General features: G+C 41.8%; 1 protein-coding gene across 1 annotated transcript in view; it reads left to right on the top strand.

The window, feature by feature from the left end:
• The window catches only part of kcnb2b (potassium voltage-gated channel subfamily B member 2b), an 83,503-nt gene extending 59,153 nt beyond the window's left edge, over positions 1 to 24,350 (top strand). The window contains exon 3 of the mRNA XM_051410312.1: positions 21,396 to 24,350. Coding sequence (XP_051266272.1) covers positions 21,396 to 23,387 — 1,992 coding nt within the window. The 3' untranslated portion in view covers positions 23,388 to 24,350. The remainder of the gene's footprint in view (positions 1 to 21,395) is intronic.
• Positions 24,351 to 26,654: the final 2,304 nt, after the last annotated feature.

Below are 26,654 nucleotides of genomic sequence, written 5' to 3'. Positions count from 1 at the left end.
GGAAGAGGGAGGAAAACAATGGATCCTCTTCCCGCTGCTGGGTTAAAGGTGGCCTCTTCAAAGGAAAGCGGAAGGAGGAGTAAAAGATGGGAGGGTAATAGAAGCAATGTCATCCGGAGAGGATTTCTTTTTGTCTTTATTAAGGGTTGAAGGAAGTCAAGAGGAGGCTCCCTTGGCCTCAGTGCTCTATGCATCACTGGAGAGGCAATATGTCCATGTCAGGATCTGTCCTCCCCCTGCTGCAGCCTGTGCTACTATAGGTTCCCCCTTTTCATTTCATGTTTTCCACCTAACAGGCTTAACAGAATAACCAACAGCAACAGGAGCTCACACTCTCAGGATGTTTTTCATTGCTGTTGTGTGAGAACGGTCTGCATTTCCTGTTAGAGGTTTCAGTGCCAGTCTGTATAGGTGTATCCCCATGTGAAATGTTAGTTCTCTCAGTTCATCCCGAGGAGGAGCGGCAATGGCCTGTGACTATGCAAGTATCTAAAAATGGAACAGTTTCCCTGATGTCAAGTTACTCTCAAACCTCCAAACATCCACTGTGAAGGCTTACGGTGGCAAAATGCTGGCATCGGTAATGGGCTCACTCACAGGACTTACTACTTTAGAGGAGTCAGGATGCAACTGATGATGAGGAAGGTGTGTAGGCGGCCCCACCAACGCTGCTGCAGATCAGTGGAGAGAGCAGCAGGCAGGAGGAGCTGCAGTGCACACACGCATACACAAATACAGACACTAACTTGTGCTCCCACACTCAGCTATTGCTCTGAAGAGAAAAACAGTGAGAGACAGAGAGATGAGTGTGTGTGTGTGTGTGTGTGTGTGTGTGTGTGTGTGTGTGTTTGGGGAGAGTAGATCATAAAGTAGATATCAGGGATTGTGCTTGTTTCTGGTCAGGGATCATAAGCCAGGCTACAGGACGCCTGAAGCATACTTTAAGCAGCTGTGAGGACAGTGGCTCTTTCAGGAGGGCCAGCATGCTTGGACTGGCCTCTTACTTACTGCTGAGGGTGGTTTAATGTCACACAAGGGTTGTTATGGTTTGTTTGAGCTCACTGTGTGTTGTATATTAGGTGCCAAATGGGTTGGATTTGTCACATAGGCACCTAGCACCAGCTGGAGTTGTGGAAAGATTAGGCAATCACTGGAAAGTATTTTAAAGTCAGTTTATTATACATTTCTGTGAGCGACAATATCTGGCACATCTGAATAGTGCTGATACCGTAAATGCCAACCTTCAGGCAGTCCAAGCAGGGTAAAACAAACACTAGAAATTATTTGGAAAGGCTTTTTATCCAAGGTCCACTGGATGTACACACTGTACTTGAAACTTGGCTTGACTGACAGCGATACTCTGAAGCACCAAATATGGCGTGGATGCGGCACAGACTCTTGGGGAGATTCCGTGGTCCTCCCACATGTACTCCCTTCTGCAGTATTTTGTGGTAACTTGTGACTCCCCACTCCTCCCCGCCAATGCAGACACACTTGTGTGCGTGAGTGCATGCACATGTGCAAGCAGCACACAGCCCAATAAAGCATCCAGTCTATCACCCCTGCTGCAGATCTGTTATTAGCAGGTATTTGATCATGATATCTTTACACCTTGGAATTTGCTAAGGAAATTAATCTGAAAGGAGAGACTGAGGAAATTTGCTTTAAAAGTAGTGTCTATTTTTGTCTGTGTGGTGTGTGTGTGTGTGTGTGTGTGTGTGTGTGTGTGTGTGTGTGTGTGTGTGTGTGCCTGTATAGCTCATTAGTCATGACAGAAGGATAATTATACTCATTTCCTCAGACAGTCCTGCACGTGTTCTCTTCTCTTCCATCTTTCTGTTGACACTCTCCTTTCTAGATTTCTTCCCCACTCTCATCTTGTTCGCAGAGGCTTTCAAGAGGTTAGAGATGACTTACTCTCTCCGAGGATTATTTTCATACTTCATTCATAAATCTGTGCATTGTCTGTCACTCACAGACACACACACCATCCCAGAAAATAAATAAAATGCAAACTTTTGCATATGCTCACGTTGAAAGGGTTGTGTCAGCCTCCTATTAGCATTCCAAATATGCCCCAATTGCAATTTTATAATAAACAAACAACTAATGGTCAGTCTGTGTTAGTCCTTCCAGCACCCTCCCTTTGGGTCCCATGAAAAGTCTTTGAACCTTTACACTCGTGTAAATAGCCTACCTGCCCAAAGTGCTGACCCAGAATAGGCAGCTTGAAATAAAGATAAAGCCAGTCGAGGGTATTTGTAACATCTGCTTACAGGCGGATCAGCATTATATGTCTGTGTATCCATTAAGGCCAAAGTAATGGCACACTTGGGAGGCAGACAGGGAAAGTTGCATCAGATTAATAATTGAGAGAGATTGATTATTGGGTAAGGAATGCGTCGCCAATCTGTGTCATGTATTCTTTTTTAATTGGTCATTTGTCTGTAATAAGTGTCTGATGCTCTAAAGGTCCTAAGGGTTAACTTCAAGATCATTATAAGAAAGACGGAGAGGAGCAATTTACCTAATTAGAAAGAATATAGCAGAAAAAATTAATGTTTCAGCATATTTATGTTGTTTTGCGTGTGTGTGCATGCTTGCGTAGTTATTTGTAGGCATTCAAGTGCCTAGAATGCTGCAGCCCCCTTCACCCCAAAGGCATTCACATGTTCTTTGGCTTCCCTCATTTCCCAGCGTAGCCTCACACATCATCACACAGACATGAGAGAGAAGAATATTGCTTGTTTATCCAGCAGCCCACAGTGGAGCCACATGCTCCGGCGCAATGCAGCATATGAGTGGTGCCACGTACTATCATCAATATCTGCCTTGTTCATGTTGATAAACTTGACTGTGGCACACAGAGTCATTAGGGGGGTTTGCTTGTCAGGCGGGATTACTCTTGATCCTCCTCCAGAAGGCTTTAGCAACTTGTCTCTTTTCTTGTCCTGAACAGAGACGTCTGGGGAAACAAAGACAGCGTCACACTGTGTTGATTCTACATCCAGTCAGTCAGTCAGTCAGTCAGTCAGTCAGTCACAAGTGATGATGTGTGAATTAGATGCAAGAGAGAGGAGTACTGAAATGAGGAGATGAATTGAGAGGAACGGTGGGAGGAGGAGAGGCAAAAGGGAAGGAGGCAACCCTAAGAGGGGGACACAGGATACCCAAAGCATAACTGTATTAAGCAGATTATTATAATGCTTTGGGCATTACGACTAATCAGACCAAGTTGGATCAAGTCTTGTTCCAGTCTGTGGCAGTTGGTGTTGACTGTCAGGAGGTAAAATCACACAGTTTAAGGATTCTAATATTCAACCTTTTGATCCAGTTGCTTGAAAATATGTTGCACTTTTATGACAAAATTCAAGACCACCAACGTTGGTAATGAAAAAAATGGAACTGCAAAAAAGACTAAATGATAATTCAGTTTACTGATTAGTGCACTTAATTCAAATATTAGTGAGCCTTGAGTTCACCTCACTATTATGAAGTTTCGTTGAGTTTACAGGCTTTGTTACCCCATCTCAGTATCTAGCTCATTATTCCAGGAATTATGTCTATATTGGACAGTTCCACACCTCATAATTTATGTCTAGTGCTGATATAAGTAGCGGTGTCCCGTTTATGTAGCACAGTAAAAAAGGCATGTAGTGTGTCAGGCTTTCATACAGGAGGCTGGAGTTCATGTCCCATCTAATACCTGTAATCATTGTTTAGCCTTTACTAACCATAACAGTGTTTTAATTGCCTATCCCTAACCATGTACCTTTACGTACCATGTGCATTTGTGCTGCAGTAGATAGGGAGAATTATATAAAAGGTTGGCATTGGATGTAAAGAAAATAACTTGATATTGTAAAATGTATGTATTTAGGGTTTTGCAGAATCATTCATTATTGATGGTCAGAAGTTGCTCTGTCCACCATCTCATCCAAATTTAGCATTTTTCCACTCTAGCACCAAGTTTATCCATGGTAGGAGTGTCAGCCTGGAAAAATCTGTGTATTTTGTGCTCTTAATGTCCCTGTGGGCTTCAGTAATCAGTTTCTAGCTGGGGTGTCAAGACAAACACAGTGGAGCACAGTGGAGGAGAACAACGAGAAAATACTTAGGGTGGGTGAACAAGGGGGGAAAAGAGAGTGAAACTGTGGCTTCTCATAGAGGTTGAGGGTTGAATGAAAGAGATTAAGCGAGGGGATGGTTCGAGGGAAATGCAGTGATGGAATGCAATGTAATCTGGGTGCCAAGGTTAAAGCCACTGTTGTTCATGTGGCAACTGTTCTCAGACCCCTAGTGACATCAGAGTGTGGTCTGCTGTCCTCAAGCCTAATTTAGCCACATACGCTGGCAGCCATGGGATCCACTGTTCCTGTTTGTCAAGCAGGAACCACTGATGCCAGCAATGACATCATCATTCAGACACACAGGAAATTTTTAAACCAAAGAAATGCACACACACATCCACACACACACATACAAATACATACACTAGCACACATGCATTCAAATTCCCTACAGGAATATCATCTTTACATGCTACAAGTGCAGTCGATGTTATTTGTGTTGCAGTGGTGTCATGTCACTGTCCGGCCACAGTTTTCTTCTTCACTGGAGAAATAGGTGGTGCAGATGCAGACTGAGAGAAACAAAGAAATTATTTGTTTGCTTTGCAAGAAAGTCATCATAAAGAGGGATTAAACTGCGATTTGTGGAACGAAAAGAAATCTGACTCATTGGAGCAGTAATTCCTGTAGTACACCTGAGCCTTCATACCACACTGTCCTAAATCCATTATTACAAACACACACACCTCCCAGTTTATGCAATCACATTTCCCCACCAACCAATCCCCATTAATGCTGCTGAAAATTTCAGATGGGCTTTTCAGAGTAAAAGCCGCACGCTGGGAGGATTGTGACTGGACTTAATGAATAAGAATCAATATTTGACATTGATTGTGGGATTTTCTGAGAGTGTGTGTGCCTCAATGGGCCGTTCTAGTGGCATAAATTTTGTATTTGAACTGGAGCATGAAGCTGAAAAGTGAGGGGAGGTCAACACAGGAAATAAGAGGCTTCTAATGCAGCTCATTAGTACTGGTTGCTAATGGGCCAGTCGCTAAGAGCTTCGCGATTTATTGTTTGTCACTGTCATTCACACACATGCCCTAACACAAAAGCACACATACACAAGTACTATTCTCACATAAACAATGATGATCCTGTCGATATATCCAGCTCTACCTGAGCATAGTTTAAATATTGTTAAAAAAAAAGTCAGATTTAAAGAGTATCAAATTCTTTAGCAAATATCCTGTAACAATATTTACCAGTATAATGACTTCAGTAATTTGGGAGTTATTTTGCTATGCTATTTCTCATAATAAAATGTGAATGTATTCAACCTTGTAAGCCAGGGGCAGAGGTTTACACTCATTATATTGTACATTATTCAGTTTGTGTGTGCCTGTGTGTGTGTGTGTGTGTGTGTGTGTGTGTGTGTGTGTGTGTCTGCTGTTTCCAAAGACTTGCCCCAAGCGTATCAATCGTGTTAAGCTAAGTGTTGTGGAGAGTGGTTATGTTTGTTTGCTCAGCGCAGAATCACTTTATGAGGCGTTAGCTCAATGTGCATCACTAGCAGGGTGAGGCAGAGGGGACTTATTTTCTTGTATCCTGGCTTAAATTATGAAGAGGAAGAGTTCCCCTGCTCTTGGGAGGGGGCTGGGGAGGGTGTAACTATAAGACATTGTTTACCTGCTACTACACAGCTGAGGCAACATAGCGGAAAAAAAGAAGAGGAATCAGTGACACCCAAAGAGACACGGCCAATTATTTTGACCTTGAGTTTCTCTGGCTAAGGCAGCTAAAGCAGCATCACAGTGTGAAGTGTTGTTCAACTATTTTTTTTTCTTTTACTCAGATTTGCAGAGCTGGGGCAAATAAGTGCAAAATAAAAGTTCAAAAAGCAGGCCAATTACCGCAGGCCTGAAAGTTTGGAAACTCTTACTAACAATTCTCAACTTTTTCACACGCTCAGTAAGAACTGAAGCCACAGTTATAAATTATACATACCAGAGTTCACTAAACTTTTCATGAGAGCGCAAAAATGTCTGACTTTTAAAGGAATGACAAGCTCTGGTTTTCACAGCACTCCTTCATAACCGAATCCAAATCAGTCGAATCAGCTTTATTGTCCAAGTACGTTTACTCATACTTTTAAGATAATGTCTCGTACTGGCTGTCCAGAAACAAGCAAACCGTATAAAGCCGTCACTGGTTTATGACAACTTCTGCAATATCAAAGGCTTAGCGCAGAAGTTCACCTGCTATATCTATCAGCCTAATTTTTACTGGACTTCTTGTCTTTGGGAATAACTTATATGGCTGTTTGAGATGGACGGTTTTCAAAGATGCTTACAGATTTAAAAGGGAAGATTAGGTCACGGGAGGAGGGTTCTATTTTACAACCTTGAAGAAAAAATGCTCCTGGCTCCTTCTTAATCAAGATATAATTTACCTCTGATCCCACATTATAGTTTTATAGTGTTTTTTTTCCCGTGGTACATTGGAATTATTAGGCTTTTAAAAATGTGATAGTCCCCTACAAGGTTGCAGTGTTAGCTTTTTATTAGTCTATGTAATAAGAATGATTAATAGACTTTTAAATCCCTGGCAGTGCATTGTTACATCAACAAAATATGTTATCATCGGACAATGATAACATATTTGTGCTTTCTTATCATGATATCACAGGCCTTTAAAACATGTAAGCACATTTCTTCACACAGGACTATTTGAGGGGAACTTTTAATCAACAAAAGCTCTTCAGTAAAAGCAGTGATAGAGAAGAACTGCTAATTCACAGTATTTAAAGAGTTTTTACAGCAAAAAAGGATGAAGTCTTCTGTAACAAATCATCTAAACACATTTACCTTACATACTTCAAAGTGCCAGGGCAATACTGATTCCTGATTGCATTGGGTTCTCAGGAGCTGGCTGGCAGCATTTGACGTAGCAAAGTACAGCTTGTGCTCATTTTCTCACAATCAGCCACCACCAGTATTGTCTCTTCTCAGTTCTGTCTGTCTCTATCCTTTTCTATGAAGTGCGACCTTCAGTCAGTGACAGACCTCTAATGTTATTTCCTAAGTTAATATAATCTTTGTCAACACTGCTGATCCACTTCACAGTCCACTAATGTACCACAGGAGTTCTTTCAGTAATAGGATTACACATCTAAGAATGTCAGAGTGTAAAGGTTTAATAGTTTGTTCACTCAACACTGGATTTGGGTACGAGCACAATATGCCACCCGTCTATTATTATTATTATTGTTGTTTTTATTATTATTATTATTATTATTTACTCTTTGCTTCTGTAATAGTTTCTATTTCTATATCTATTAAATGCATTGTTGTTTTTGACAAAGAAATGGTTTTATCTGATTAATTGTTTTATTGTTTAGTCTATACACAGTCCAAAATCCATGTCCAAATTCTCACATTTAAAAAGGTAAAACTATATGGTGGTGATTTACTGTCACTCGACCAATTGATTGATTGGCTTTCAGAATGTTAGCATGCTCAGCTTAGTCTCGGTTTATGGACAGGATTTCATCTTGATTTAATTTTTTTATACACAGCGACACACGAGAGATATTATTAGTAGTAAGGCTGTCTGTACTTCCCTCCACTGGGAGTTCAGGGGTCACGGTCAGCCACAGAGCTGGTTGGGATTTGGTGTCTTGCACATTCAGCAGCGCAGATGCTTGCCAACATGTGGGTTTAAAATGGGTCTGCTGCATGAAGGGCAACATCTCTTCTCACTAAACCACGTCATTGCCCCCACATGTGAATTTTTCATGTGTTCTGATTCACAAGTGAAGCAGCCCCAGGGCATGATGACTATATTATTATCAGTAAATGCTCGGCTGTAATTTTTGTCTCTTGCTGTGTCTGCTCATGTACGTTCAACCCTTCAATTCTCTCATCTCCCCCCGTCAGCCCCCACACTGGGCTGTAATAACTGTGCAGCAGCTTACTTAACCCATGTTGTGCAAAGAAAACATCTTGTGTGTTGAGAATTCACCGTCCATGTGCTGGTGCAACACCAGAAGCTCTCCTTTCACTCCTCCTCTGCCTCCTGCAGGGACCTGCGGTTTTGGGTGTTGAATCTGCAGGGGCAATCATACCATTCAATCTGAGGATGATTCAGGATAATTGTAATAGGATTTCAATTCTATTTTTAGTAAGGCTATAAAGAGGGTTGTAAGTAGTTACTCACTCTTTCCCTCACATGAGAGGTAATAGACAAATAATCTGATTGCACACCTAGCTTTTCATTTTCAGCTGCCCCCCACCCCCTACCTGCATGGAAACACTCGTGGTGTTTGTGGAAATGTTGTGGGGGCTTATCGTCTTATACACACAGATTTGTTAATCCTATACCTGCTCCGACGCAGCTGTGCTGATTACCTGATTTGACTTGGCCATAAGCCGTAAGGCCACACTGACTCACATCACGCTCAAATGTTTGCCAATACAAGCGATGGACACAGACACACAAACATAAAATGGGAAATTCAAAATGAAACAGACGCAAAGTGCACTATCCTGCTCACAGTAAGACTGCTGCCTACAATATGTTACTTTTAAACTTGCCAGTTGCCGGTTGGTCCACCACTTTGGTTGACACATCTCAACAGCTAACGTACATATAGGTACATTGCCATTCAATTTGGAACAGGCATTCATGATCCCCAGAGGATAAGGCCTACTGACTTTGGTAAAACCCTGACTTTTCCTCTAGCACCACCATGAGGCAGACATTTGTGATTTTGAATTAAAATATCTTGACAACTATTGGGTTCAGACATTTATATTCCCCTCAGGATAAATTGTCTTTTACATTTCTTTAATTTTACCAAAAACTTGTAAAACTAATTACATTCCCATCAGCTTCAGTTGAACTAATCAGCAAATTGCACGCTAAAATGCTAAATGTTGAACCTGGCAGTATTACCTGCTAAACATCAGCATGTTAGCATTGTCAGTCGGAGCATTTTAGCATCCTTACAGAGCTGCTAAGTTAGCTATAAACTCTTACCGTAATATTTTTTGGTAATTAATTTGCAACTTTTAGAATAACATCAGTAAAATTCGTACACGCAGTCCACACTTTCATCCTGTCCCTCACTGCGGTGATGATTGCATGCAGTCATCCGTGTGTGTGTGTGTGTGTGTGTGTGTGTGTGTGTGTGTGTGTGTGTGTGCGTCTTCCTGGTTTGTGTGTGTGCCTGTGTGAATTTGCAAGTGTGTCCTCATTTGGATTAATTAAAGGAAATCTCCTGTGAAGAGTGGGGGCGTCCCAATCTGGCCTTCTCAAGGACAGGCAACCTATCAATAATGCCCCAGCCTCCACCCCAACCTACACACAGTAGTACCACCCACTCAGATGTACACACACGCACACGCATACCTCATTCTAATACCATGGAAACAGTCACCCAGTGCCGCTCCAAGCCTGCTGATCATCACTCTCATTTGCCGTGGAACAAAGGCTGTGAAATTCTGCCTGTTATTACTGCTCCCTTATCAGCGCTCCCTGCTTGCCTCTGCCATGAAGCAGCACTCCGCTCAATTGCTCAGTCATTCATACCGCTTTTCTCTTTTTTTTCAAAGTCGCATTTCTATTGTGGTCTCTCGGCTGTTCTTTTGTTGCTGACGACCACTGAGTGTGATCCAGCATGAGTCATTACTGAAGTAAACATCATGGCACATTGCGAGGGAGAGAGCAGCATGTGTTGTTCTGCGGAAGGGGTTGCCCCAGCGAAGATAATTACTGAAATCACTCAGCTGATCCATGGCTTTATTAAAAGTGTAGTGTGTGCTTGTGTATGTATGTGCGCAAGGAAGTGTGTTCTATCTAAGCTCCAGTGGCACAAAATAAGATATCCAAAGCCTTGATGGGCACAAAATCTCTTCTGGTGATACAGTTATTTCCTGTGATAACGGCTGCCTTTCACACATGAGAACCGGGAATTCCATTCAGAAGTTTCTATGGTTACGGTGACAAGCGTCAATAGGTTGTTGACACCATGGTCGCTAAGCTTCTCTCTTTCCCCGTGCAGGAGCAGACGGCAATGTCAAGGTGTTGTTTGGTAATTGGGAGGAGGAGGATCAAACTGAAATTTGTGTAAAATATGGCTGAGAAATACAAAGTGAATGCAGCATCAGCAGTCATGTAGAGGCTCTGAAATGTCAATTAACGTTACGTTTTTTGTCTTTTTATTTTTTTTTTTATGTTTTTCTCTCGCTATTTGTTGGTCTCGTTGGCTGTTGCTTGACTCTTCATTTAGTTATTCACTTAGTTTGCTGCTCTTGTGCCCGTCTTGTGTCTCCTCTGTGTCACTCATGAATATATTCATGCAAACATCATCGGGGTGAATCTCATTAGAAAGTAAACCATGTTGTCAGTTTGGTGTGTTTCTCATGGTAAACAGAGTTCATATTCACCCCAGTTCCCCAGAGGAAAGACAGAAAAAGACATTCCAAAAAAATCAGGGAATGCAAAAAAGTCTGAGTGTGTGTGTGTGTGCATATGTGTGTGATTTTGTGGTATTTGTGTGAGTATTGTTAAAGTCCCCCAGCACTAGAAAAGGTGTTTTTTCTACTTGTTCCTACAGTTTGAGCTTCACTGTTCAGAATGATGTATGTGCAGAGTTTGACACTAGAAGGATGTTTTCACATTCATCTGCTGAAAGTGGAAAGTTTCTCTGTGCTCAGTGAACATCTACGAGCATGTGATCACAAATCATGCTTCTAGGCCCAGCCCCTAGTCCAGTACGCAATTTATACAAGCATGATGTAGAAACTTGAAGCCACCAGTGCAAAGAACACTGAGAATGGACTTTATTGTGAAGTAAGAGCCATCTTGTGTCCAGCAAGAAAATTTAAGAAATTAACACAATGTGCTCTTTCATATATTCTGGAATTTCTAATGAGGTAGAAGGAGTAAATACCTTTTCAAGGATTTTAATGTGGAAAGTAAATACTGTTTCAGACACACATTATTGTGTTAGGAAGATTATTTGTATATATGTCTTAATACTTGTCTGGAAGGGATCTTTAAAGAGAAACTGTGATGGAGGCACAGGTCTGTTCTTGGAAGTGAAGCTGAATAACAATAAATCAGCCAAGCCATGACGGGGAGTTTTGCACCGCTAGCACTAACTTGAAAGAGACTTTGTGAGAGGTACAATTGAGATTGACACAATGTGCACATCTGTAGCCAATAGTCAAACAGTCCACATTTTGCAGTGATGGTGTTGGGGTAGAGGCTGGATGCTGATGTTGTGGGGAATATAAATGAAGGGAAGTACCATTCAGGGCTCAGGGCTGAGCTTTATTCTTTATACTTTATACTTTATAAAGATAAGCTGACTCCTTGGTGACCACAAGTCTTCCTGCAGTCCCAAATGAGAGACAGAGAGGGAGACGGAGAGAAAATGAAAGTGTCTGTTTTTCATTCACTGCGTGAAGGATAGAAGGAGTAGCCGAGGGATTATCTCAACTCCTTTGCGCATCAAAACTCAGTAGCTTCAGTTTTCTCTCCACCTCCAACTGACCTCCTTGCGAAAAAAGAAAAAATCAAATCACAAAGTCAGATAAAGACATTTTCACTAGTTGAATTCAACTCCAGAGGGAGGAGGAGCTCCCTCTTGTGGGTACTAGCACTTTCTGTCCAACTCTCAGCCCACCAGTAACCCTTCTAATGTGTCTGAGGTCATTTAAAGCTCAGTGTCTGACCAGCGAAGTAATAATGCTGTGTTGTGTTATGTTGTGTTGTGGGTCGGTTCACTCTGCGACATCCTAACAAAAATGTTCCTACTTGTAACAATGTAAGCTACTTTAAACAAAACGTCCCCCTAAACTGGAAAAGTTATCTCATATTGTTGGAATTCATGATGGCACTCATTGAGGCTGACAGGTTTTGCTTTGAATTCCAATGCGCCAAGTAACCTCTCGTTACCCTGAAAATCTGTCTCCGTCATCCCGCTGCTCAAAGGGCTTCTGCGGATCACTCAGCTGAACGGTTAAGGCTCTGCATCACAGAAAAAAACAATGTTTAAGTCACAAAGCTGCTTTCTGCTCCACTTGCGCGAGTAGTGCTGGGAGACATCTCCATGGTTACAGAGTTTGACTCAGACAGCAAGGTGACGTGTAGTCATTGAGGATAACAGATAGAGGTATGAGAGGAGAGGGGAGGAGGAGGAGGAGGAGAGAGAGAGGTAGAGACGGGAGGGGGGGGGATCTCTTTTTCATGTGAGGGTGTAGTGCCGAGAGCTATAGGAGCCTGCTGAGTGCAGCTGAATGTGACAGTGTGTGTTTTGGAAAGAGAAGGATTGTGAGAGCAAGAGGCAAGGAGGGGGCATTTGAACAAGCATTTTTGCTTTATGTATTTTGTGTGTGTGTGTGTGTGTGTGTGTGTGTGTGTCTGTGCGTGTGCAATTGTGCATATGTGTGTGGGAGGTGTAGAGAAGAGTTTTTCCTCTGAGGTTTTCCCGGTCTTATCTGTGAAGGAGGGAAAAAAAGCCCAGGAGAGGTGACAGGAGAGTAATTCTTATTCTGAGTAAATTTCTGGAAAACACCAACACTCACACACACACACACACACACACACACACACACACACACACACACACACACGCCTTTTTCACCACAATAACCCACCATCTCATCCTCCCTCTGCCTCCAACCTTAGATGGATGATGTTATCAGGAGACTCGGGGGTAGAGGGGAGAGGGGAGCTTGTAAGAGATCCCTTCTCGTGTTGTTATCTGCATACGTACAGGCGAGTGCTGGAGGAACCAAGTGCTTGGCGAGCTATTTGCAGCACTCAGAGCATCATGAATATTAACTTTTGAAAGACTGCGTGTGTTTGTCCTTCCTTCCTCTGGTCTGTGGCTCGAGGAAGTGTTGATTATGGGGGCCTTGGCTGGGTGATTAACACAGTGAACGCTACTCAGGCGCAGGGGCTAGCACACTTAGCGGTAATAACACTTAGCCCTGTTGACTGCTCTCTCTGGCGCTCTCTCTCTGTCACACATGAAGGCACACACCCCTGCGGGAACGCAAAGCTGCTCAGCCGAAAATTACTCAAGACATAATAAAGTTATCTGTTGCAATTATGTTGTTGTCCTTTGGCTTTTGTTCCTTTTTAAAAGATGAATCTTTTGAACATGTAGATATAGTGTAATGAGCATGTGTTTAGGTGTATAAATACATACTGGACGTGGGCATGTATGTGCATCAGTGAGTGCTGTGGAGGGTACTGGCTGTATCTCTGGTCTGCCTGCTGTTCTCTTCTCTCGGGGGGGGTGTCAGAGGCATATAGGTTAATAATGTTGTCATGCCATGAGAGCCGAAGGCTTGTTCTCCCCAGAAACACACACACATACAGAAACACACACACACCATGAAGTGCACACACACAAACATGCACACACTTTTTTTTAATGTCCACCACCATCTCTCCTGGCAAGGAAAAGGACAAGGAGGAAGGACATTGTTTAAATTGGTTTCTAATGTAAATATATATCAAGATCATCATCAGAAAGACTTATTGTCAGGGTAAAACATTGCCAAAGCAATTACACAGCAACAAAGTAATGTTAACAGAAGACAAAGGCATAGAAACAAGCAAACCTTCAGCTCTGGCTTTCTCATAGCTCACGGCATGTTCTTACATATTTTACTGCTACGAGAATTAGTTTTATTGGATTTTCCCCCACTAGGATGAGTATCTTTTGTTTATTACTGCAGGTTTTAAGCTTATAAATTAGTTTTTTTTTCATAAATTAATTTTGCTCCCATATCTTTGTAATTATGACAGTGTAATAGGAAATAAAGCTTTGCCTCACAGTTAGTACAGCCTGCTCGCCCCTGCAACGCCAGGCCTGCCTCTCTCTCCCTCTCTCTCTCTCCCTCTGTTTTTTCATGACATTTGTGTTGTGAAAGTCACAGGCCTTGATTGGCTGCAAGGTGGCTAAGAGGGCAATAGTGATGGACAGATTACAGAGGACAGACAAAGACAGAGCGAGAGTCAGATAAAGAGAGCAACAAAGATTGTTGCGATTACAAGTTTCCCAGAAATGAAAAGAGCTGAAAGTGATGATCTCACTAAGACTAATCAAGACATTGTCCTAACTCTCAGTTTATTCTTTGTATTAAAGGCTTTGTGGCACAGTGTGCATGACTTTCCTCACTGCCCTTCCTGGGAGGCTTGGTCTCAGCAGGAACCACTTTTATATCCAATGCTTAATTCACAAAAATGCTGACTTGTCAACAGAAATAGCATCAGCACACTGTGGGAAATCTTTTTTAATATACTGATGAAGTATTGTTGAACTGCAATCATATCTCTCCTGAAGACTATACTGGGCGTAGAAATCTGAGATCAGAGTGAGAGGGCTATGTAACGAGATATACAGTAGGATGGACCAAGCATTAGGTATCTATTTCAGTCAGCGGATGGCTCAAGGATCCTATCAGAGCTTTAAATACATTTGTCAATAGACTTGATTGAGAAGGAGAGTTGTGGAATTTCTTTCAAGGTTGAGTACAGAAATGGCCTCACTAGCTTGTGATGTCAAGTTTAGCATTTGAAGCATTGCAAGTGTGACTGTCAATTCATTATGTGGCAGCTCATTCATAAATGTTTAAGTTTACCTAAGTGCTGTTGTACTGTACTGTAAAAAAAAGCTACCCCAGTCAGCATTGCTGGACTGTATTATATGGCAAATTCCCTCCAAGAACAATGCTGCTCATGATATTTCTACATGGATGATAATCAACTGGTGAGGATGCTCACTTTTTGCCTGGGACATGTAGCTTTAGCCTCTTGCATCATGTCCATCATTTGCAACATTTTTACAGCGCTAAAGTGAACTAGCATCAAAAATCTGCTGTAGACAAACTTTTTAGCCAGCTCACAGAGGTAGCATCAACAAATTAGCTAATGCTTGTCGGTTGCCAACCACTGGCTCTGTTTATTTGACAGTGTAGCAAGCAAAGGCAGACAGGCTGCACTGCACTGATTTTGCAGAATTTTTCAACTTCCCATTCGTATTTAGTTTAGTCCCGTATGACTAAAAGGTTGGGAAATTCATCCTTTGTCTCTAAGTTGAAGGTAGTCTGCATTTTCTACCAGTATCATTCTCCTGCTGAACAAAAGTCTGGTTTGCTGTCTCCTCCATAACACCAAAATGTGACTGCAGCATCAAGAAAGAAGTCTTCTGTATGCTGTTTGCCAACTCTCAGGACTCATAGGGATTCATACTCTGGCACATTTCCCTCCCACTGTTATTGCCACAATGACTGAGCAACCTTCCTATAATGTATCATTTGAACAAATACCAAAGGGTGAACTGTCAGTACAACATGTTAGCAAATAATTTTATATGTATGATATTTCAATCTAACCATGATTGCGTCACTCAGCCGAAACACATCTGAGCTATGGAGCGCCACATACTGACACTCTGTGGCTGAGTTGCCTGTTATGTGCAGGCGTGTTTGTGGCCCGACGGACGAACATACTCTATAAATATTTCATATTAGCCCACTTTCCTCCCTGGTTCTACAAAAAAAAAGAAAAGAAAGTAACACACAAACAAATATCACCAGTATAAATAAAGCCTGGAAAGGAGTGAAAGGGCTTTGAGGGTGGAGAGTGAAAAGCACACGAACAATGTGTTTACAAGAATGGGAAGAAAAAGGGGGACACCGTGAAGTTTGTTGAAGAGATCAGAGAAAACGGTAACCATGTTGTACCGTAACCGTGAAAGACGGATCCTCTACGTGTATTTATTTATTGGTTCTTGCAAACTGATGAGACTTTATTATTGATTCCTCTCAAATGCTGTCATCCTACTCAACCAATTTCTTGTTGCTGAGGGAATCTCACACACTAAAGCCCCCAGGACCCCTTCTATTGCATGCCTCCAGCAAGGATAACATGAAAGTGAGAGAGAGAGTTCTGTATCTGTTATGGAGGTTTTTACCATAGGTAATGTGCTTTACAAAAAATAAAACCAGCAAGAAAAATAATTTCCATGCAAAGTTTGTCTCTCGTACTGATTGTAAGTCTCCTCACTGAGATTGACCCTGAAATTGTGATTTTAATCACATCATGCCAATACTCCTCATAAAGGTTGCCAAGCACAGAGGGACACATAATATAGTAGAGCTGACTGATGACAAATTAAATTGTAAGTGACACAGAATGGTGATGCTGCGTTATGCCAAGACAAATGGGTTATATCCACTGCAATTATTGACCGCACTGAGGACTGTCAAAGATATATGAACAGCTCAATAGTCTTTCTTGAAATAATAGACCATCATTATTATGCACTAAACTCCCACTGGAGCTGCCAGAAATAGTTAGCCAGATGGACACTGAAGTGGTTTCTTTTATCAGATTTTGTTGCAAAGTTGAAAAAAATAAATAATGGGACATATTTCAGTTGCACACATATTCTGCCAGTTTGAGGGAATTTAGTTGTCCAAGTCAAAATGACTATGGCATTCCTCCAAAACCTCTCTGATCCTTGGAGGTGCTGCGGGACAAAACAGTGGACGGCCACCAAATATCACATTCCCCCTCTGCTTTTCTCTCTCTGTGAACTCTTTGGAAACTAGCCATAGAAAAGGCACTTAACCAGCAGAATCCTGACAGAGTGGGAGGGAAGATGTCTCTCCTCCTTTGTTGATTAATGTTGAATCTCTCCAAGGGTGCATGTATTCAAGTTATACCCTTACTATCCATGCCCTATAAATCTCCCTTTAAGTATGTGTGCCAGGTTCCTTAACAATGCCATATTTGCTCAGTGCCATCATTAATAGCTGTTAATGGTTCGCTAACTGAATTTGTGCACATTTAAAAGTCAAACCTGACCATTTGGATCCTCCTAAACCTATTTCCCACATGTGCAGCCACTGATCTGAATAATGAAGTGAAATTGCCCACTGGTACATGTGAACTTACGTACAGTAATACATTAAATTAACAAATTACACTTTAATGTATGCACAAAGCTGTGTAGCTATGTAACACCCAACACTCAAGCATGCTTCGACACGGTCATCACACTGGAAGAGATACAGTCTCAGAAGATGAAAGAGCACACAAGTCCTGGGATCAATTCACATTACCATAGCCATAATCGCCTGGATTGATTCTGCAGCAAAAAATTATCATACCTGAGGAACAGCTCAATTTGTCCAGCATAAATTGATGACACAAAGGGAGTGAGAGAGGGTCAGTAGGGACCTCAGAGGTGGATCATGGTCCATAAGAGCTCTGAGTGAGGAGATCAATAGGGGCTCGCTGGGCCTGGCTCAGTGTCCATAATGTGATGTGTACACAATCGATAGCTTCCCCCAAGCTGGCAGATGGGCCACTGGTGTGGCGCGGGTTATTTTTCTTCCCCGCAGCATCTTTCCTTCCTCAAACTAAGGAACGATAGGGATGCAGGCAGAGGAGGTGAAGTAGGGTGTAACTGTGTGACCACAGGGCTGTCACTGATGACAGGACATTTAGAGAGGAGTTAGTGGGCCTATTGACTGCTTCCTGTGGGAACTAAAAGTGGATGGGGAAAGGTGATTCTTGCAATTTCAAGGGTAGTGGTTGAGATGACAGGTGGCTGAAGATGGAAATCAAGAGAGGCTGAGAGGAGAGGCTCAAGTGAGCTCTTAACTCAATGGCTGTTTCTCCTGTGGATCAACTTCACTCGTCCTGCTCGGGTCTCCCAGAGGATCCAATACTACCTTGAAAGAACTGTGCAATTAAAATTGTGATAGTGGATGTTGGTGGCTAAAGAGCATTCCCTCCCTTGATGCAAAAAAGATATTCTCTTAAGCTGCTGCCTACACTGTCGCTAGCAATATATTTTAAGCTCTCCCTTGAGGAGTTGAGCCAGCTGGTTTTTGTTTTGTGAGGACATTCATCAAGTGATTTATTTTTTCATGATGTGTTTTATAATGTGCTCAAGAGTAAGACCAAAGTATCCATGGGAAATCCTCAGAGTATTGTATAAAAATAAGTCATGTGACATTCAGCAATTCTCCCCGTCTTTCTCTCTCTCCATCTGTCTTTCATCTCATTGTAAACCCTCAAAATGAAGCAGTTTTTTTCCAGCATAGTCATGCTAAAGCAGTATTTGCAGTAGAATTGGTGGAGGGATAGTAAAAGAGCCAGAATAGCCATGGACAACTAAAGCACGTCGTACATTAACCTGATTTGAAGACATTACCCTCCTGTCTAAGCCAATCAGGTCTCAGGCCATGACCTGACTATGGCGTCCTGAGGTCACAGGAACAGGGACTAAGAGACGGAAAGATGAAGATAGAGAGAGGACAGTAAGACAAAGGGCTTACACACAGTGAAACCTTTGTCATCGAGCATTTTTAAAATACAAATAATCTCTGACTTATGACAGCTTTATTTGGTCACATTTTATTTAGCTGTTTATATTCAAATTGAGCAATTTTTAGTCACTAGTGGCATATTTCTTTTAAATTGCTTTTTATTTTGGCTATTAAGGACAAAAGCAATAACCGTTTTGTATATTCCAGCAAAATCTCAGTGAAATGTTGCTCCTAGCGTATCATCTCAGACAGTACTCTAGCAGGCAGCTTGGTCAGCAGGTAGCATTGATTAGTTTAGTAAAATGATCAGGGTACCAGTGACGTTGTAATCCCTGTCATCTTACCTCTCTGAACCCTTGTTCAGAGATCTGAAAGTGTTCACCTCAGTCAAGTATCTTGTTTCCATTTCCTGTCTCTGTTAGCTTTCCTCCACTGGGTCACTTCCAGGTCAACTGGCCTGGCTGCGTTGGTTTCCGTTTTTTAATCCACCACCCGTGGCATTTGATGCTATACTTAATGCCACCACGCATGCAAATCAGGGGCAAAGAAGACTGAGTACAAGTAATTGATCTTCTATACTCCCACCTAATTACAGTAGGTTAATGCAAGCTACCTCAGGATTGCTCATCCTCACTCTCAAATGCCATTTGCTGCGGTCCATGAGCAAGGGGTGCATGGGTGTGTAGGAAGGTGAGATCGCATGGGTGTGGGTCAGTGAAAACATTAATCACTTTCTCTCTGTCTGTGAGCATGAGCTTGTTTGTGTGCATGCCCACGAGTCCCTTCATTCAGCTGTTCATAGTGAAGTCTTAAAAGGGCTCACTTGCTCCAAAGTGTGGAACAGTACAAGATAGTACTGTCTTCTCTGAGGCAGTTAATGTGAATCTAAATAAAGAATAGTTGACCTCAAGAGAATGAGGGACCTTTTGCTTGTATTTTCATAAATCATTTTTATTCTGGTACTGTATCTGAAAGAATCAGCTATGTAAGCGAACGTCGGTAAGCCTATGAACTGAGCAAAATCATTATCTCATGCACTAATCTACTCTTCCACCTTCGGAGTTGACTTGGTGCCAAGGTGTTCAGCAACAGGAACATGAGCAAAAGTCCTCTGATCAAGTGGCTCAGCACCATGGGGTGAGCCTTAGACGAGCTTGCCAAAATGTTCAGGGGTACGGAAGCAATCTGCGTCTTGCAGCTCAGTGCCATTCCAGGCCGAAGTTGCCTCACTTAGCTTCTAATAGGTTTAACCTAATCAGCACCAGTAGTCATTTAGTGATAACACTTCCTCTGCTGAGCCATGACACCCCCTTGTCTTTTCTCTTTTGCTCTCTGTCCCCTTTTCTTTCTTTCTTACCTAGAAGGAATTTCATTTCTTTAAAAAAAATGTTTATACATTTACATTTGTCTATTTCAGGTAGTGTTTCAGTGCTATCTAGAGGCAAAATAAATAGATAATAGAAATGGCTGACCCCTGCACACTCCATTCCTGCATGATGTTATAACACATATAAGTGATATTTGCTAAATTAGGGAAGTCTCACAGGAGAGGCAGTGACTGTTTCCAGATACCACTGTGTAAATTTATGTAAGATAATCAGTGTGTTCTGCAACTTAATGTGGTTTGTGATTAGTATTCTGGGTGCCTTGTTGTCCTATCTTGACTGAGACGCTTCAATCTTTGTTCATTAGATTTTAATAGGTTTTATATTGCTCAGGTCATAGAGGACTTCCCACAAAAGAATGCAAATTTTTCCATGCACTGGATTTCACTTGATTGTTGAGGTTATGCTGCAGTTCTGTAGAGTGTAGGACAGAGACTTTTCACCTGTGTGGGTTGCGACGCTGGGCTGAGCGGAGTTGAGCTGTGGAAAAAGGACATCAACTAATCCCAGCAGTATTCTAAGGAGTTATATCTTGGTGCAAGGCAGAGGCGTATATAAAATATGGATAAGTACTATAGAAGAACGATAAAGGGACGAATAATGAGAGAACCATGGAATACTCCTTACACTTCCAAACACCATATATTTCTCCCACACTCTCATATACACCAAATCTCAGTCAGAAAAAGCCAGATTTAATCTATAGAGGTCAGTAAATCTTGGTCAAGGTAAAGAACCGCAGTTAAGGTGCAACGTCATGCTTCGCTGACCTCATAGGATTATGCAGGATGTTCTTACCCATCTCCTTATTGAGGAGCAGTCACTCGGAATGCTATCAAAGCATTATATTTCCATTGTAAATTTCACAAGAAGAAACATTACTTTTCAAATACTGAATTGAATAAATTATATTTTAAGACAGATAGAGGGAGATTGCCAATAGGTGGAGCCAAAATCCTTCTGCCCTGTTATCTATTTTAGACGGGGTACCACACACACTCCTCTATTTCCAAAATAGATGTCTGGCCTAATTATTTTCCTTTATTTAATGTTCTCCCCATTTAATAATCTATCCTGCAACCTGGCATTCATTAAAAACTTAATCATTTTCCTTCTTTTGTCATTTTACATTACCATGCTACCTTCCTTTGTCCTTTCAAACAATACTGTGACATGCTTTAGAATTCTAATACGTGTAAGGAGGGCTCATTTTCATTCAAGAACTCTCCCACGGTACCTTTTAGCCCTAAGATGGACACTCCATTAGATTCGTATCATTTATACTCCACACCTTTCAGCTTTTATTTATGCATCTTTTTCTGTCCCTAACTAGGATTATTCACAGTGATGTCACAAATGACTGAGCCATAACACGTTGATTGAAAGAAACAAAGTGATAGATCGACTTAGCAACACAAGATCTATATCTTGAGTTAATATTTTATGGCTAATGCATTTGTAGTGTGAATATTTATCCTCCCTTTCAGTCGATTAAGAAGGACAGTGAAACATGAACACTGACGACTTTTTTGTAATCCCACTTATATTTATTCCTTTCTGTGCTTTCTTTTCAGATTCTAGCCATCATCTCGATCCTGTTCATCGTCCTCTCCACCATCGCTCTGTCTCTCAACACCTTACCAGAGCTCCAGATCATAGATGAATTCGGCCAGGCCAACGACAACCCCCAGTTGGCCCACGTGGAGGCCGTGTGTATTGCCTGGTTCACCATGGAGTACCTCCTTCGCTTCCTCTCCTCTCCTAATAAATGGAAGTTCTTCAAAGGCCCGCTGAATGTCATTGACTTGCTAGCCATTCTGCCCTACTATGTCACCATCTTCCTGACTGAGTCCAACAAGAGCGTACTGCAGTTCCAAAATGTACGCCGTGTGGTGCAGATATTCAGGATCATGAGAATATTGAGGATCCTGAAGTTGGCCAGGCACTCCACAGGGCTCCAGTCTCTAGGGTTTACTTTGAGAAGGAGCTACAATGAACTGGGCCTGCTTATTTTATTTCTTGCCATGGGCATCATGATATTTTCCAGCTTGGTCTTCTTTGCTGAGAAAGATGAAGATGCCACAAAATTCACCAGCATCCCCGCTTCATTCTGGTGGGCAACCATTACAATGACTACAGTGGGCTATGGTGACATTTACCCACAGACATTACTTGGAAAAATTGTGGGTGGGCTCTGCTGCATTGCAGGAGTGCTGGTCATTGCCCTACCCATCCCCATTATTGTCAACAACTTCTCTGAGTTCTACAAGGAGCAAAAGAGGCAGGAGAAGGCCATCAAGAGGAGAGAGGCACTAGAGAGAGCCAAGAGAAATGGCAGCATTGTGTCAATGAACCTAAAAGATGCCTTTGCCCGCAGTATGGAGCTGATGGATGTGGTGGTAGAGAAAGGAGAGGACAAAACCTCCCTGGACAACCACCTGTCTCCTAGCCGCTGGGGTGGCTCAACCAGGCACGCCAGCTCAGAGACTAACCTGAAATCCCCAGAAAAGAGAAACCCAGACTCTCTGCTGCAAAGTTCCCCTCATCGTATAACCATCACCACCACTGGAAGTCCCCAGAGGACAAACAGGACCCCACAGCACCTTAATGTGCAGAAACTGGAGGAGATGTACAACCAGATGACCAAGTCACAGTCCTTCACTAACCTCAACACTACAAGCTCCATGAGCACTCTGAGCACAACCATGACTGGCCCTGTCTCACCTAGAAAATGTCAGAGCCCTGAATTTACATTAAAAGAGGAAGTAGAGCTGGAGATGAAGGAGGTCCAACCCTCCTCACCAGATAACTTTGCAAGTTGCTCAGCAGACTTTAGAAAACAAGGCTCTGACTCAGATGAGGATGACGCTGTGCCCTGTCAAACCCGACATCCCAGGGCACCACCCCATCTGGATCTTAGCCAACTGAGGGCTAGCGATGAACACAGCTCTCCTGAAGTCATACTTAAAGATGGCCTCTATGAATCCGTCAACCCAGGTGGCGGATCAGAGCTCCACATAGAGGAAGGGGAGAGCTTTGACAGTGCTGTGGAGAACATCCAGAGCTCTCTAAGAGAGAACAACCCTCTTAAAATAAAGGGGTTGAAGGTCAACCTCACCAAAACCTCTGCTGAAGGCCCGCTAACACCGCCCAGCACTACCTCTCCTGGAGACATCAGCTCCAGCATCCTGGAAGACGACTCCCCGGAAGGAGAGACGTCACCGCTCATCCCCAGTTCAGAGGAGTTGCTCCCAGTCACCGAGGAGGATACCTGCCCGTTGTCCCCTAAGAGGCTGGTGGTGGACACCCCACCCGGCGATGAAGATCAATCCACAGAGAACCACGAGGAAAAGCATCTGATGGAGGTGGCGGGCGCTGCAGTTGCACCCTTGTCACCCAAGACAGCAGCACAAAATTGCACCCAAGGTGTGGTTGGGGCAGGTGAAGAAGTCAAGGCTGACAGCAACCAAAGTGGACACAAAGTAGAGAACCACATGTTTACATCTGATATCCACCTGATACCCGGGGATGGCAGCCTGTCTCCGACCTGTGAAACCAGCATGTGACTGTGAGAGAATCTCTGAGGGACAATAGACCCACTGCAACCTCAGCCTGGTGTGTGGGAGAGCAGGGAGAAAAGACAAGGATGCAGTTGTAGTGACAGATATTTTTGCATGGCATGACAAGTCCCTTTTACTTGTGTTGTTGTGTATTGCTGAAAAAGTAACTGCAGTGCTTTGTGCAGATTTGAGAATGACTTTGGGACAAACAGTGGGCTCAAAGAGGAGGCTCTTGAGAAACAGAGGGAATTCATCAACTTATGTAGACACTTTGGTCCTCCAAATGTACATAATGACAGTCTCCTTTTTCTAGCAAAAGAAAGAAATGCACAGAGGGACTAATCTGTAAAAAGCATGCATTTAAAAAAGACAGATATTTTACGGTGCTTAGTTTGCTGAAAGCGCTCCACTGTAAATAATAGGACATCTAAGGCAATGACAATGCACAGAATGGCAAAGGAAAACTGTCACTGTAGGTACAAATATTTGTAATGTGAAAAAGGAGGGGTGGGGGGTAAAATTGAGAGCCCTCAGACTGGGAGTTGCATCGTAGCGACCTATAAAAAAAACATATCATTACCTTTTGTGGAAATGCAAAGTGTTCCCATGACGACCCTGTAATGTTTTTTCGTGTGAAAAATGATGTATAAGACTGTAACGTTGACATTATTGCTTTTGGTTTTCATAACGACTGTTGAACTTTCAGTTGAGCATCTGATATTCCGTCTTTGAATTAATAACGGTGGGCAAGGAGGACAGAAACACCTTGATTCCTCTAAATGCGCCTGAAGTTGCCAAATACGTATGTAAGCAGTAAGGACAGGAACTATCAGATACTACCGCTGTTGAAAATATTTATCATGAGGTTTCAGAAGTAAGGACATGGCTTAAGATGTTTTTTTCCTTGTCCTGCCTTTTGATACCTTCCAAATCGCAAAAGTATATATTATTTACTCTCCGACTTCCGATATATAGATCTAAAAGTAGTTTTAAGAATACAATATGAAATACATAGGTCTAGATTGGTTGTAGAAAAATTCTACAGTAGGTAAGACAGAGTTAAGACTATTTATTAATTCAGCACAGTAGATCTGGTCATTAATACACATGTATGCTTTACACTATAATTATATATTTTGGCAATTCAAAAAGGTTAGACTACCACAAAAAAAGACAATATTCCTTGTGATACCAATGGACCAAAACAAGCACACTGACAAGCTTTCATCTATCTCAGCTGCATAGTAACATATAAGGTATCATTAATAACATGTATTATGACAGTAGTTATGTTTTGTTTTTTTGTTTTTTTTCTTATGTTTACTTGCATTGTGTTCATTAACCTATCCTCAGCGCCCCGATGTCGTTGTTGACATTTGTTCCATACTACTGCAAGTTTATCCGATCCTGCTGATAAGTTTAAGGCATCTTTTTTTTAATATATATATATATATATATATCCGTAGTGTCTTGGACTGTAATTTATTGTGTTTTATTGTGAACAAAACTATTTTCAGTCAAACTTAAACCCAAAGGAGTTTTATTTTTGTCTTTTTTCTTGCTTTTGTTTTACACTGACTGAAAATATCCGTTGTATGTTGCCTTTGATACCAATTGTATTGCTGGAATACTTGTTTATTGTTTCAGCATGACACTTGGCTGAGTGTATTAGTAGTGTGTTTGTGAGAGCCACACAAACCAGAATGACACTGACAGGAAGTATGTGGGCGAATTCTTTGTTGTTTTATTTTTTTTCTTTCTTTTTCTTATTATCATGTTTTTTTTGTTTGTTTGTTTGTTTTGTTCTCACAGAGAGGTGTGGAATGTGCAATATCGCATACTGCAATCTATGCAGGCCAAGAATTGTGGCACTTTATTTTCTGTCTATGGGATTTGTAAGTGTACAGGCAGAAATTACTTGTATTTTTCAAATGTTATATCTTTAATATGAGGCAAAACAGTATTACAACTACCAGAATCTCACAAACAATGCAAATGAGAATTTGACTTTTACTTTTTCATATTATATGACTGGCATATGCTGTCAAGCACCTTCATGCCAGATATCCATGGACCTCAAATTTGATTATCAGTGAGAATAAGGATCCAAAATTGACCACTTTTGGCCTTTTATATTGCTGTTGGATTTCATTTAAAAAGATCTAACAAATGTCTGTGGAAGATATTAAGATAATCTAATTTCAATGGCCACACACAAAGGATTTTATGTTTTTTGTGAATTAACGTTGAGAATGATTCTATTTTTTCTAAACCAAAATGGAGCACGACCACAATTTCCTGCCATATGGTGGTTGAAATGATGCGTGCCTTTTCATAACACTGCTGTTTATGAGAAGGCAGCAAGTCATTTTGCTTTGTTCATATAGCACTGTACAGAAAATTCTAATTTTATAGGAGAAATCAGGTCTTTATGTAATAGATACAAGTAATGTTATTGAGTTCTCAGGTTTTCTATAACTCTCTGATGTTCCGATTGGATAGATTCTCTGTTTTTTCTTTAACAGCTAATGTCAACTAGTTACTTCTGTACTTTTTGAAAGGTGATGTTGTCAAATCCACATTGATGTCTTGGCTCCTGGAGTAAGGAGTGGCAATATCTCTCCCTCCTCCTGGGTAATCTGTGCACCACATTCAGTGTCCACCCCCATCAGTCAGTGAGGCAGGAAGGAGCACAAACAAAGGGACAGAAGTTTAAGCGTTAGGGTTTAAGAGCTGAGAAGTAGACAGAAAGGGAGAGATGTGTCTAACTGAGAACCTGGAAGGCAGACATAGATCCCTACTGTCACTGAACTGATACATCTGATTATTTCCCATGCCGACACCGTTGAGTGCTTCAATCCCTACGGCTTCAGAGGCTCTAACCCCATAGAATGCTCTCAGGAACAGCAATCAATGGGTAAAAGGAAGGCTAGGATACAGGAAGGTTTTGAGAGTTAAGAGGAGAGGTGAAATGGGGTCCTCCCAAATGGTTTCATCACATCAATGATCAGTTGTGGTCCATATTTCCTTTTGTCTGTGTACATACTGTATACCCAGACCAACACAATTTTACTTCAGAGATCCATGTGAGAGCTCATAGAATTGTCTTTCATGTGAAATTATTGATCCCTCATTGGAAACTCGGATTCTTTGGTACTCTCCAAAGTAAAATGTCAGTGGTGGTTGTTGTTGTTTGGGGTTTTCATTTGTCTTTTTTCGTTCGTTAAAAAAAAGGAAGGTTAGATGATAACCTTCTTGTTAAAACTATCTTTT

This window comes from Dicentrarchus labrax, unplaced genomic scaffold (genome assembly GCF_905237075.1).
Source record: "Dicentrarchus labrax unplaced genomic scaffold, dlabrax2021, whole genome shotgun sequence".
In the NCBI taxonomy this organism is placed as follows: Eukaryota; Metazoa; Chordata; class Actinopteri; family Moronidae; genus Dicentrarchus; species Dicentrarchus labrax.
This window is presented reverse-complemented; position numbering and strand designations above follow the sequence as displayed.